This window comes from Euleptes europaea, chromosome 7, assembly GCF_029931775.1.
Source record: "Euleptes europaea isolate rEulEur1 chromosome 7, rEulEur1.hap1, whole genome shotgun sequence".
NCBI lineage: Eukaryota > Metazoa > Chordata > Lepidosauria > Squamata > Sphaerodactylidae > Euleptes > Euleptes europaea.
The window spans coordinates 44,755,246-44,767,252 of NC_079318.1; the positions used below are offsets into that span (position 1 = coordinate 44,755,246).

The following is a 12,007-nucleotide window of genomic DNA, read 5'->3' on the forward strand; positions in this document are numbered from 1 at the left end:
ATGAGCGGCAGACGCTAATCTGGTGAACTGGATTTGTTTCCCCAGTCCTACACACGAAGCCAGCTGGGTGACCTTGGGCAAGTTACAGCTCTGTTAGAACTCTCTCAGCCCCCACCTACCTCACAGGGTATCTGTTGTGGGGAGGGGAAGGGAAGGTGATTGTAAGCCGGTTTGAGTCTCCCTTAAGTGGTAGAGAAAGTCGGCAAAAAAACCCAACTCTTTTTCTTCTTCCTCCCTCCTTCTGCAGCTTTAACAGTTGGCAGAAGTAGGACTCACTGTTAGCACAAGTGCCACTCCTTTTCTGTCTGGGTGTTTTGTACAGCCTCCCAGCCCTTACTCTGCAGGCTCCTCTGGGTTGATTCAGACCCATGACACCCTCAAATATATACTTGCTGGGGACACAGAGCCTCTCTCCCCATCAGTAACTGTATTGTCTGTTTCAGACAGATGTTCCCTCCATTCTTGCCATTGTATCTATGGTCTAATTGGAGGAGGTTTGATTACAAGTCAACCTGCCCATCCTGTTCATGAGTAAGCTTTAATGGAGTTAAGAAATTATGCCATTTATTAGCAAACAGGATCCTGAAGGAGGGAGTTGGATGGAGCAATCCTGTCCCTCCCCATGCTGATATGACCAGAGACCAGGTCTGGAGCCTCCTCCTATACTGCTCCCTGGTTCTGTCTCTCAAAGATCAGCTATTTTTCAGAGGTACATCTGTGATGCAGAGTCCAAGATGGATTCAGGATTAGAGAATTGCTTTATGTTTTTCTTTGCCTTCTGCATTATTACAAAAAGAAAGAAGAACGTGCCCACTGTCTTTCCCCAGTTAGCACCCAAAGTGTGGCTCACTTAATAAGTGAGGGTATTCCTTCTTCACAGAAAGTTGAATAAGGTTATCAAGGCCCTAGGCCAGGGGTATCAAACTCAATTGTTACGAGGGCCAGATATGACATAAATTGGTCAGGCCGGGCCATGCCTTACCACCCCAAATCGAAGTGGGGGGTGTGTGGCAGCCTCAGCTGGCTCGCGTGCTGGATAAGAGCTCTCAAGGGGCCAGATCCGCCCCCAGGCCTTATGTTTGACACCCCTGCCCTCTGCTTTGTTACTATAACTTCAGGTAAAACATTTTCTTCCTCAGCAACTGAGTGTGTATTAAGTGGCATCAAGCCGCTTCCAACTCATGGCGGCCCTATGAATCAATGTCCCCAAAAATTCCTATCATTAACAGCCTCAACAACTAGCCATGAGTATATGCCTTTAAGCAGGAGTTTGTTTTTCACATCAGTCCTATTTTTGATCAAGTACTCTTAAATAAATGACAGAAACATGCTAAATCTCCCAGAATCTATGTACTTGTTCTCAGGATTAATTTTCTTTCTTTCTCTAATGTCAAAGTGAACATGTTCTCTTCTCCTACAATTGATGTGATGAAAGCTGCACTCTCAAAAGATACAGTTCTCTACACACACTGCTGGCAATGTCTAACTGAAAATTTCTGTGTGCATCCTGACTGTGACTCCGTTGTTTGAGTGTGAATCACACAAAGCTTAAGGTTCTTTCTTTTTAAGCAACCCAGGGATAGTCCTTGAAAAAGGGCAACAATGCTAACTGGAGGACATTTATGTTATGGTGCAGTGGTTCCCAAACTTTTGGGGGCAACCTCCCCCCTTGGTTCCACAAACTCAACCCCAGTGCCCCCTACCCAATCCAACAACATAGTTGAAGGGGCCCACCTCTAGTGCCCCCCTGCTGCCCCCTTGCCTCTTAGTGCCCCCCTAGATAATCCCACCCCCCAGGGGGTGGTACTCTCCACTTTAGGAACCACTGTTGTAGTGCAAGCCATACCACATCTATCCAGCTAAAACAAGGACCCTTCATGTTGTAGACTTCCTGCATGATGTATTTATTTATTTATATTTTTGACTTTTATCCCCCCCCACCCTAAAAAAATCTTCAATCTGATCATTTAAAAAATATGACATGGACACTTTGGCAAGTGTCACCTCTTGCCAAAAACCAGAAAGTCTTCACACATCCTTACATGGGGAGATTATTAAGTTTAAACTCTTTTTTGCTCCACCAGTGATCACTGAGTTTCTTGGAACCTAGATTTGGTGCCAGATGTCATTTTTCTGGTTCCTTTTGAGCTGCTATGCATAGCATCACTCTTACTTGCATATTAAAGTGGGCTTTCTTGTAGTGATCATTACTGCCAGACAGGTGTCAGAATTAGGTGTCCTGCCTTCCATTTTTCACAGTAACAGTGCTATCCACTATCTAGATTAAGTTGGATCCAGTAGAAATTTCCTTTGACAGAAGCGAGGACAGTGTTTTTGACTACTTCCTTTTGCAGCGGACCTCCAGTTCCACCTTCATCTGGTTCCTTGGGGTTCCTGTCTCCCAGGAACATTTTGGGGGACATCTAGGAGTGCAGCTGGAGTTCTGCCTGGTGATAGAAATCCCTTATGTCAGGAGAAATTTTGTGTGACATCTAACTCACTGATGTAAGGCTAAGGTGAATTCTTGTTTCTGACACTCTTATAAGCTAGTGCCTTGTTCTGCCCCAATCCTATACATCCCAAGGAGGAAGTTCTATAGAGCTCCCCACTTGGAGCAAGATAAAGATATCGACGTGTCAAGGAAAGCATATTTTCTTACATATTAACCAGTTTTTTTTCTCCTTAGACACAGGGTCTTTTGTGTTTTCACAATCAGGGTTTAAAGAGCCTGGCAATCAAGGTTTAAGAAGCCTGGGCTGCTTGGAAATTGATTTTGGCCTTTTCGAGTTTTGGAAGGTCTTTTTCTTTATTAGTATGTGGTGCTTTAGAAGACTTTGGTTGGGTAGGGTTGCCAACCTTCAGGTACGAAGGAAAATAACAAGCACTGATGGCAACATCAATAAGATACAAGCTCTGATGGAAACATCAATAAGATACAAGCTGGAGATCTCCTGCTATTACAACTGATCTCCAGCTGATAGAGATCAGTTCACCTGGAGAAAATGGCCGTTGGCCATTGGACCCTATGGCACTGAAATCCCTCCCATCCCCAAGCCCCGCCCTCCTCAGGCTGCGCCCCCAAAACCTCCCACCAGTGGCAAAGAGAGACCTGGCAAGCCTATGGCTGGGAGACTTCAGGAATGGTTGGGGTGCTCCTGGATGTGTCATCTTCCTTTTTTCGACAACTCTGTCTCCTTTTACTGAGTTGAGGAGGAAGTCCATAGGTTTTGGAGTGACGGCAGAAGCAAGGACTCAGTTGTCCGTGTTATGTAGCTTAAAATACTTGCTGCTGTTTTCTAGGTGTAAAGCACCAAGACTCACAGAATTCTTTCTTGGCATTTTTGAATGCTCCTACCTCTGCTCTGGATCAATTTGAAGTAAGTACACAGCTGTGCATGTATGTGTTGACTTATCTGTCGTGTGCAGATCTGGCTTGTCATAATTATTACAAAGTTTAATTGGATTTGCTGCCAATACATTGCAAACAAGCTTAGTAACAAATTAAGTCATAAGAAATATTGGGCAATTTGCTCTCTCCGTTAAAAGTTTCATGGCCAGTATAAAAATGGAAGATATTATAAATATTGATACCTTTCCTTTCGTAGTGGCTTTTATTGCATTATTTCCATACATTCATTTACAGGAACCTTATAATTCCAAACCCAATGTGAAGTGGAGGTTTTCTACAAAATTGTAGGAAGGATTAAACTCAAGATTATTTTTTTCCTTCTACTTTTTGTCATTTCACTGATTAGAAAATATGTTTCTAAAATAAAATATCTGTAATATACTTACATTTTGATAGAAAATCAAAATGGATAGAAAATGTTTCCTGACCTGCTGCTTTTCTTCTTACTTATTCAAATAAAGCAAACTCCTTATTATGTAAAATGGTTAGGGGTCTAATCTTACTTCAAAAACTATTTCCAGCTTGCACTATTATCAACAAAAATATCCATCAGGGCAACAAGTGGTTTGGAAGTAGACAAGAATGGGTGAACAACCACAAGCATGTCTGTTGTTCAGAGAAATAAATGAGAACAAGTACTTGTCTTGAAAAGCAGGAATACATTCTCCTCAGTTTGGGGCAAACAGAAAGCAAAAATGAAAAGTTCCTTATACTCTGAGATGTATTTCTATATAAATTTAAACCATTTAGTAATCATCTTTCTACAATGAAGAAGGTTATAAAATACATCTGAAGGAAAAAGGCAAAAAGCCTGAAGAGATAATAGAATGAGATAACAAAAACTGGGGTGATAGCCCCAAGAAAGGGGGAGAGAGGGGAGGTTGGGGGACCAAAGAAAAGAAAGATGGAGTAGAGATGTCTGAGAAAAGATGTTTGACTTGGCACTTGGCCACTAACTCAGCAACAGTCTACAGCCACATTTCCTTACAAATTCCCACTGTTTAGTAAACATCGCATTAGTATGCCTTGTTAGTCAGATCAGTATGAGACATTCAACTCCTACTCCCTCCTCTTCCTTTTTACTCTTCATGTCTTTAGGAATGTCTACATTGATAACACAAATTACATAATCCCCTTCTGTACAACTCATGAATGTACAGACTTTCTCTTGGAATCTAGGCTGCTGATTTAGCTCTCCAGCCCTGAGTTCTTCGCGTTGTCAATAGGGTACAGACTTAGTGGACACATGGAACAGATATTTTCCATCTTACTCTTCTTGCTGCAGTCTGCACCCACCAAAAAAGGTGTTATTGAACAGGCTCCGTTCCCTCCTTGGGAATGTCATGGCATGTGCTGTGCTGGTCTGATGGAGGAATCTATAGATATTGTTCCATCCTCTTGCTTTAGTAGAAATGACATTCTGCTCACAAAAGGGGAAGTTTATTTTCAACCCCATGTTGTAACCACTTATTGTTCTATAGGCATTTCTTACTTTGTTTCACTTCCTTTATCCAGCCTCTCTCTTGACCAGATTCTCTGCATATTTCTCTCCCCCACACAGCATGCTGACCTGAAGTATTTAATTTTTTTTCAAACACTGTTGCAGTTTTGTTCTTTGACCAGTTGGAATGTCCATGGGTTCACACCAGTTCAGCCAATCAATGTCCAAAGCTTCAATTGCTAAAGCACAATACAATATAAATGCTTTAATGACAAAGTGATAGCTGCCCAAATAACTTTTAATTCCCTTATATTATTGAGTGTGTGGAAAAGAGAAAAAATGAAAGTGAAACAGGAGGAAAAAACACTATCCTGGCCTAAACTTTTGATATAAGAAATAATAATCAGGAATATATTCTACTAAACATTTTCTGCCAGTCCTTTTAAGTCTTTATTTATCAACAATATTATTTTAATAAAGCGGAAGTTTTCATCTATCTGTTTCTGTTCCTTTACTGCTCTGTTTGTTAAAATAGGATTCCCTTTCTTCTTCATCATCCTCATTGATTGATTTTATGGATGACGTAAGTCTTTCACCTCCAAACTAGCAAACTCTCAGTAAAAAGTGAATTATGGGTTGGTTTGGCAAATTCTGATAATAATGCAGTCACTTTAACAAGCTTACACCATCGTGATCATGCAAGTCTATAAAGTCTATATTATATGTCATTTTCAGTACAGCTATTTTAATGTCATGAATTGAGTTTTCTTTTTGTTTTACTATTGTTAAGTGCTGAGATGCATTACATGGCTTATTTACAGAGATGCTTCATGCTCACTGTACCTTAGTATTTTTTTATGTAGTTAAATTGTTGGTTTGGAAGTTGGGTCATTAAAAATCTGTTGCTGAATTACTCTTTTTTTTGGGGGGGGGTGAGTGTATTTTTTATTTTGTTTTGGTTTCAAGCAGATTTCTTGTCTCCGCTCAGTGTCTTGCACTGATGACAGTTTTGCCTTCCAGATGTCACTGTACATGAATATTATACCAGACATTTTGTTTTGATTTTTCTTTTTGTATTGGGCATTGGCAAAATATTATAGCAGTTGATTACATCTAGCTAATGGGTTTTATTCAAACTGACTGCATTATTTTATTATCTGTTATTTTGTAGTAGATTAATTTTAAAAGTAGGAGCTTTGTCTCAGAATATACATAGCATTCTCTCTGCATAAAATTATATTTCTTTACATAACCTAGTGATCATCTACAGTTCCAACTGGTTTAAACATTACTTAATTGTAACTGTAAAAAAACTTATTACCACTGATGGAAATCCATTGAGAATGGTTAAGTAAAGAGGGTGTAGTGTATACTCGTATCCTGATAAAAAAAACCTTTTATCAGGTGTATATTAAGTTACAATGTATTTATATATTGTAGACTAGTGAATGTGATTGTGATGTCACCAGTGAATTGCCTGAATTAACTTGAATAGGAAGCCAAATTAAAAAGGATTTGCCTTCCTAATTCACTTGAAATTGTAATAGCTTTCTATCAGTTTTTGATTGGATATCTGTCTTTGGTATATTTCAAAGGTGTTGTGTTTGGTTCAAGGTTATTTGGGGAAATTTGGGTTATGATCCAAACTTTTTTTCCCCCTGGGATCCGGTTGGTCAGAGGCAAGCCTCATTCCTTGACCATGACAAGAAACTTCTGGTTTGAAGTGCTGTTGTGTATCAAGGTCAACCACAGCTCTGAGCTCCTTGGAGAAATGGCAAGGGGAAAAACTATTAATTAGGATAAGGCTGACAGCCAGCTGAATATTTGAACATGATAGACTGTAATGTGCCATGCAAAGCTGGAAGGATACCATGCTTATGCTGCAGTATCAAGCACGGGAGGCTACAGTCGGCAGTTATGTAAAAATCGGGTGGAATGTTGTTAGCTCCGTAGATCACCTGATCTTGCTGAGCTTAAAAGCTACTGCACCAAGCAGCTGAGACCAGGGTAAGAGTTCTACCTAGGGCAGGGTTCGGCAAACTGCGGCTCGCGAGCCGCATGCGACTCTTTGGCCCGTTGAGTGCGGTTCTCCGAACTTGGTTCGGAGCCCCTGCTCTCGCGCCCGCTTGCGCCGGCAGCCAGGCTACGGAGCCGGTGTGCCTGAGAGAGAGAGAGAGAGAGCAAGCGCGAGAGAGCAGGTGAGCGGGCGCGCTGTCTCTCCGTCTTCCCCCCCTGCCGTGGGGCTGGGGGAAATGTGGATCTAGAGCGCTGCCCATCGAAAACAAAACCTCCCCGGCATAAAGGGCCGCAACGGCAAAGGGGAACTTTCAACATGCGCCTGGGAGGGCGGCCGCCACCCCTTTCCCTCCGCCAGGTTTTCCCCACACCATGACCCTCCCTCTGGCCACCGCCCCTTCCCGGCCGCTCACCGCCCCTCCCTCCCTCCCCTCCCCCCACCCTGAGCCCGCTCTCTCCCGGGCAGCCTCCCTTCCGGTGGCGGCAGCACTCCCCTCCGCGCTCCTCTGCCGGCATGCCCTGGATGGGGCGCGCCAAGAGGGCTGGCTGGCACGCAGCACTCCAGAGCCACGCCCTGCCCGCCACCCGGGGGCTGGCCAGGTCCCCAGAGCCCCGGAGGGGGCCGCGATTGGCTCACATGGGGCAGCCAGAGGGTGCCGCCGCTGCCAGTGAGGCGAGGCATGGTTGTTTTCCCTCCCTGCAGCCAGGGTCGCGTCTCTCGTGGAGAGGAAGCCGCCACCGCCACCCCAACCGCACTTTCTCTCCGGTGAAGGAGTGGCTGGAGGGACAAGAAAGGGCCCCGCACCGGGGCAGAAGCTTTGGGTGGGGCAGTGTTGGAAAAGTCCACCTGCGGGCCATGGGGGCAAGTAAGTGCTTTTCTCTGGCTCTTGTGGGGGGGGGGAGAATAGTTTGCAGCGAGACGCTTGCTTGTGCCTCTGGAGAAGACGCTTTAAACTCAACCGCCCGCTCAGTGGTAGAGCATCTGCTTGGCACGCAGAAGGTCCTGGGTTCAATCCCCGGCGTCTCCAGTTCAAGGGACTGGGCAAGGAGGAGGTGATGGGAAAGTCCTCTGTCTGAGACCCTGGAGAGCCGCTGCTGGTCTGAGCTGACAATACTGACTTGGATGGACCAAAGGTCTGATTCAGTATTAGGCCGCTTGATGTGTTCATGGGAAACTTTTGGGGAGGGGCTGGGGCTCAGTGGTAGAGCACCTGCTTGGCACGCTGAAGGTCCCAGGTTCAACCCCCGGCGTCTCCAGTTCAAGGGACTGAATGGCTGGGTCCCCCTTTCCCTTGCACTCAATGGTTGGGAGGCTAAAGCCTCCCCTCCCCTCTAGCCGCGCGATTGCTGGGCGGGCGGCTCGGCGGTTCCTGGCCCGCCCCTCCCGCCTATCAGCTGTTGGGCGGGGCGGGCTTCCTTTGGTGGTGCGTCCCCGGCAGCGGCGCTGGGCCGCAGCGCCCCGTCTTCTGCGGCGCCGACTCCGTTCCCCCGTTGTCTTCTGGGCCTCCGGGTCCCTGTAGTGAAGAGGCACACTTTGGTGCCAGCAGGGGCTTGTCTGGTAAGTGGAGGGTGGCTGGAAAGCCCCAGGGCGCGGGGATACCTTACTTACTTTTTTCCCTCCTCAGAGGCCATGTCTACCCACTGGCTTTCTTGGTGGTAGACCTGGACTCCGAGGAGGGGAAAAAGTCCCCCTTCAGAGGCCAGGTCTACCAATTGGCTTCTATGGGCCTCTGGAGGCCAGTTCTACTGCCAAGAAAGCCAATGGGTAGACCTGGCCTCCCAGTGGGACTCAGCTGGAGGCCAGGTCTACCAATAGGCTTTTATGGCGGTAGACCAGGCCTCCAGACGAGGACTCCGGAGGGGGAAATGGCAGGGACTTACAATTTAATTTTTATCGATAAATAAGATCACTATTAAGTATGATATCAAGTTTTATTCAGTGGACCTATGGTTTAATTAAGACTTAAAACTTTACTTAAAGTTTATTAAGTTAATAAACAGTGTACCTACCTATATAGTTTAAGAAATTTGGCTCTCAAAAGAAATCTCAGTTGTTGTACTGTTGATATTTGGCTCTTTTGACTAATGAGTTTGCCGACCCCTGACCTAGGGTTGCCAACCTCAAGGTACTAGGTGGAGATCTCATGCTATTACAACTGATCTCCAGCCGATAGAGATCAGTTCACCTGGAGAAAATGGCCGCCTTGGCAATTGGACTCTATGGCATTGAAGTCCCTCCCCAAACTCCGTCCTCCTCAGGCTCCTCCCCCAAAACCTCCCACCGGTGGCAAAGAAGAACCTGGCAATCCTAGTTCTACCTGCTTGCAAACTGCCACAGTGGTGAAGAGCAAGGTACTTGAGTTCTGTTGCCAGAGTCCCCTAGCTCAATAGGAGAAGTCACACTGATGTCTCTTTAAATATTAATTCTGACTTCATCCAAAGAGGAATCCTGAAGGAACTGCCTCACTCAGTCCCAGTCACGTTGAATAGCACTGTTAACTCAACAAGGAGTTGCGTTTAACTTTTGGCACTCCTTTGAGTAATGGCACGATGAATCAGTGAAGTAAAATGACACAGACAGAAAAATAAAACAGCTTTGTATTTTGTTATACCGGGAAAACAAATATGAGTGGTCCGCTGTTTTAGTGAACGGATGCTACATGTGCACAGACAAAAGACTGACTAGCAAGGAATGGAAAGGTTCTACTTTATTTTAGAAAAGAAAAAAGAAAAACATTTCCTTGCTTTTTAACTGGAACCAGAGGCATGCCAACCATTAATTACTAATTGATATATGTTAACGGGGTCCTGGGTATGGTCCTGAGCTCTGCATGGATGGCATTGTTGGGAGGAAGATCGCCCTCCATTCTGTGCTGCACAGTCTACCTAATAAAGTTTATGCTCATGTAGTAAAACTCTGAAGTAACTTCTAGCCACTGATTGTATAATTATCATGTGGAGAGGAATTAACACCATATACGGGGCCACTGCGTGTCATATATATTTTATTTATACATATTAAGTAGGTGATTTTTAGTGCAGCTAGATTCGAGTCCAGTAACACCTTAGAGACCAACAAGATTTCTGAGGTATAAGTTTCAAGAGTCAAAGCACCTTTCATCAGATTTTTAGTGATAATTGTATTCACTTACCACCAACCACTCTATTATTGCTTCAATAGCAGCAACAGAGGGCAAGCGATTAAGCGGTTTTTGAAATATGTTCTAAAATCTAAACGTTCTCTATAAAAACCGTTTGTAAATCTGGATAATAACAGAAAATATAGTCTCTGTGCTCTGGGATCCTCAATGTAACCAAAGTCATCCCTACCACACTGCATGAAAATTGCTGAACCAACTTTAAGACTAAGAAGTAATTGCTGTGGTAGGACGAAGTGGGTGAATTTGATTTACATGCCTCAACATCCATTTTCATTAACAGCTTAGAGCCCAAGAAGTGTGCAGAGGACAGATTTTTGCAATTTGCCCCCATTTGCAGCCAAAAGAAAAGGAAATGGAATAGATAGAGGGTAGTGTTGGCCCAGTGGAATAAAGACTCAGATGACAGAGATGTTTATCTTGTAGGACAGGGGGCAGCATATAAAAATATTGGTGGGGGGATAATAGCATGTGGGAATGATGCTAGAAGGGGCAGATCTAGAAACTGCAGAGGGATGCTCAGGCCAGCTGTACAGAACGGAAGAACTGGCAATTGGGGAAAGCAGTAGTACTACTGAAGGTATTCTGATAGACGAGATGGCACAGAATATATTTAGAAGCTAGCTAGTAGGCTCTCACTGATGGGTGGAAGTTTTGGCATTCCTACTCATTTATGTTTAATGCCCATAGAGTTCATTGTGGTCCTAGGGGCAGAGGAGGGAGCAGGGGCAAAGGGAGAAATAATGAAGCAGACACATCTACTGGAGAAAAACAGCAGGCCTCAGCTTTTATTGAACACAATCACAGGCGCCTTGGTGCAACATAGGGCACAAATCCAGCATCAGTGACCTGCCTGCTGGCCAATGGCACCAACTATTCCCGCAGCCTGCCTGCTGGGGGAGCAGCATGGGATGGCAAGCCCTGAGGTCCCACACGGGTGCCAGCCTTGTACTCCTTGTATTCTTGAAATAATTTCTGTGCTCATATGTATTGTCATATCTTGATACTGATGTTCAGTCATTCCCATGCACTGGAAATGATAGTCTTGTCCTAATGAACTTCGTCTATGGAACCAAAGGGTATGAATCAATCTAAATCAGGCCTGCTAGTCACATATGGCTCCCTACAAGGTCTGGTCATTTTAAGTATTATAAATAATTATCACTAAACTAAAAACTTTTGGTTTTTCAGCTGTCCTAGAATTGCAAAAAAAAAAAAAGCTATAAAACATCTGGCTAGCATGTCTGGAGGGATGCATTCAGCTTGGTAGGACACAAATTGTGTAAGCCTCTTTTGAATAGTTCCATATCTGCTTATCTTGGATTGGGATAAAAGGGGGGACTGGGGGGGACAAAATTCCTGGGGCCCAAGTCAGCTGGAGAGCCCTTGAAAACAGCATCATGCTACAGTCAGAATACATCTTGATTTTACTTCTTATGCAGTTCTGCATTGCAGCCACTAGGGGCACAGGGCAGTCAGAGCAGAATAAACAGCAGTAGCTCCGCTTTCTGCTCCCAGTGCCTTTCTGTGAAGTTTACTACGAGGCCTCTCAGATCCTTCTTAAACCATCAGTCAAGCCAGCACTGGAGCAAGACAAGACGAGCCAGCACAACTCATGTCTGCTACAGTCATTGCCAGGCTGCAGCCTCCTAACCAGGTTGTTGTTTCCAGCAGTCTGTTCCTCTCTCTCTTTCCTTCCACCCAGCTCCATAGTTTTGTCTGCTCGGTCAGATCTTCCCTGTTAGTATGTTGTAGAAAATAAAACCTTTCCTCTTTTCTTAATTTACCTTCCTCTTTCCCATACTTTTCTCCTCCTTAATTTAGCTCTCTTTCATGATATGCCTTCATTTCTCTCTCCCCGCTTCTAACCCCCCTCCTTCATTTGTCAGTCTTGGTCTCAGTTTCTTCTCATCTCTGGTTGGCAACTTAGAACATACTTAATAGTAGTCTAGCAGCAAACCCTTGTTAATATTATGAACAGAA

General features: G+C 44.5%; 1 protein-coding gene across 8 annotated transcripts in view; it reads left to right on the forward strand.

Annotated features, from left to right (window-relative positions):
- Positions 1-12,007, forward strand: part of CDC42BPA (CDC42 binding protein kinase alpha) — a 190,097-nt gene that overhangs the window by 134,865 nt on the left and 43,225 nt on the right. For 4 of the 8 annotated variants that reach the window (XM_056853948.1, XM_056853941.1, XM_056853945.1 and 1 more), the window contains exons 21-22: positions 3,301-3,377; positions 5,386-5,433. In XM_056853948.1, the coding sequence (XP_056709926.1) occupies positions 3,301-3,377; positions 5,386-5,433 (125 nt within the window). The remainder of the gene's footprint in view (positions 1-3,300; positions 3,378-5,385; positions 5,434-12,007) is intronic. The other 4 variants (XM_056853943.1, XM_056853946.1, XM_056853944.1 and 1 more) reach the window with 1 other exon arrangement.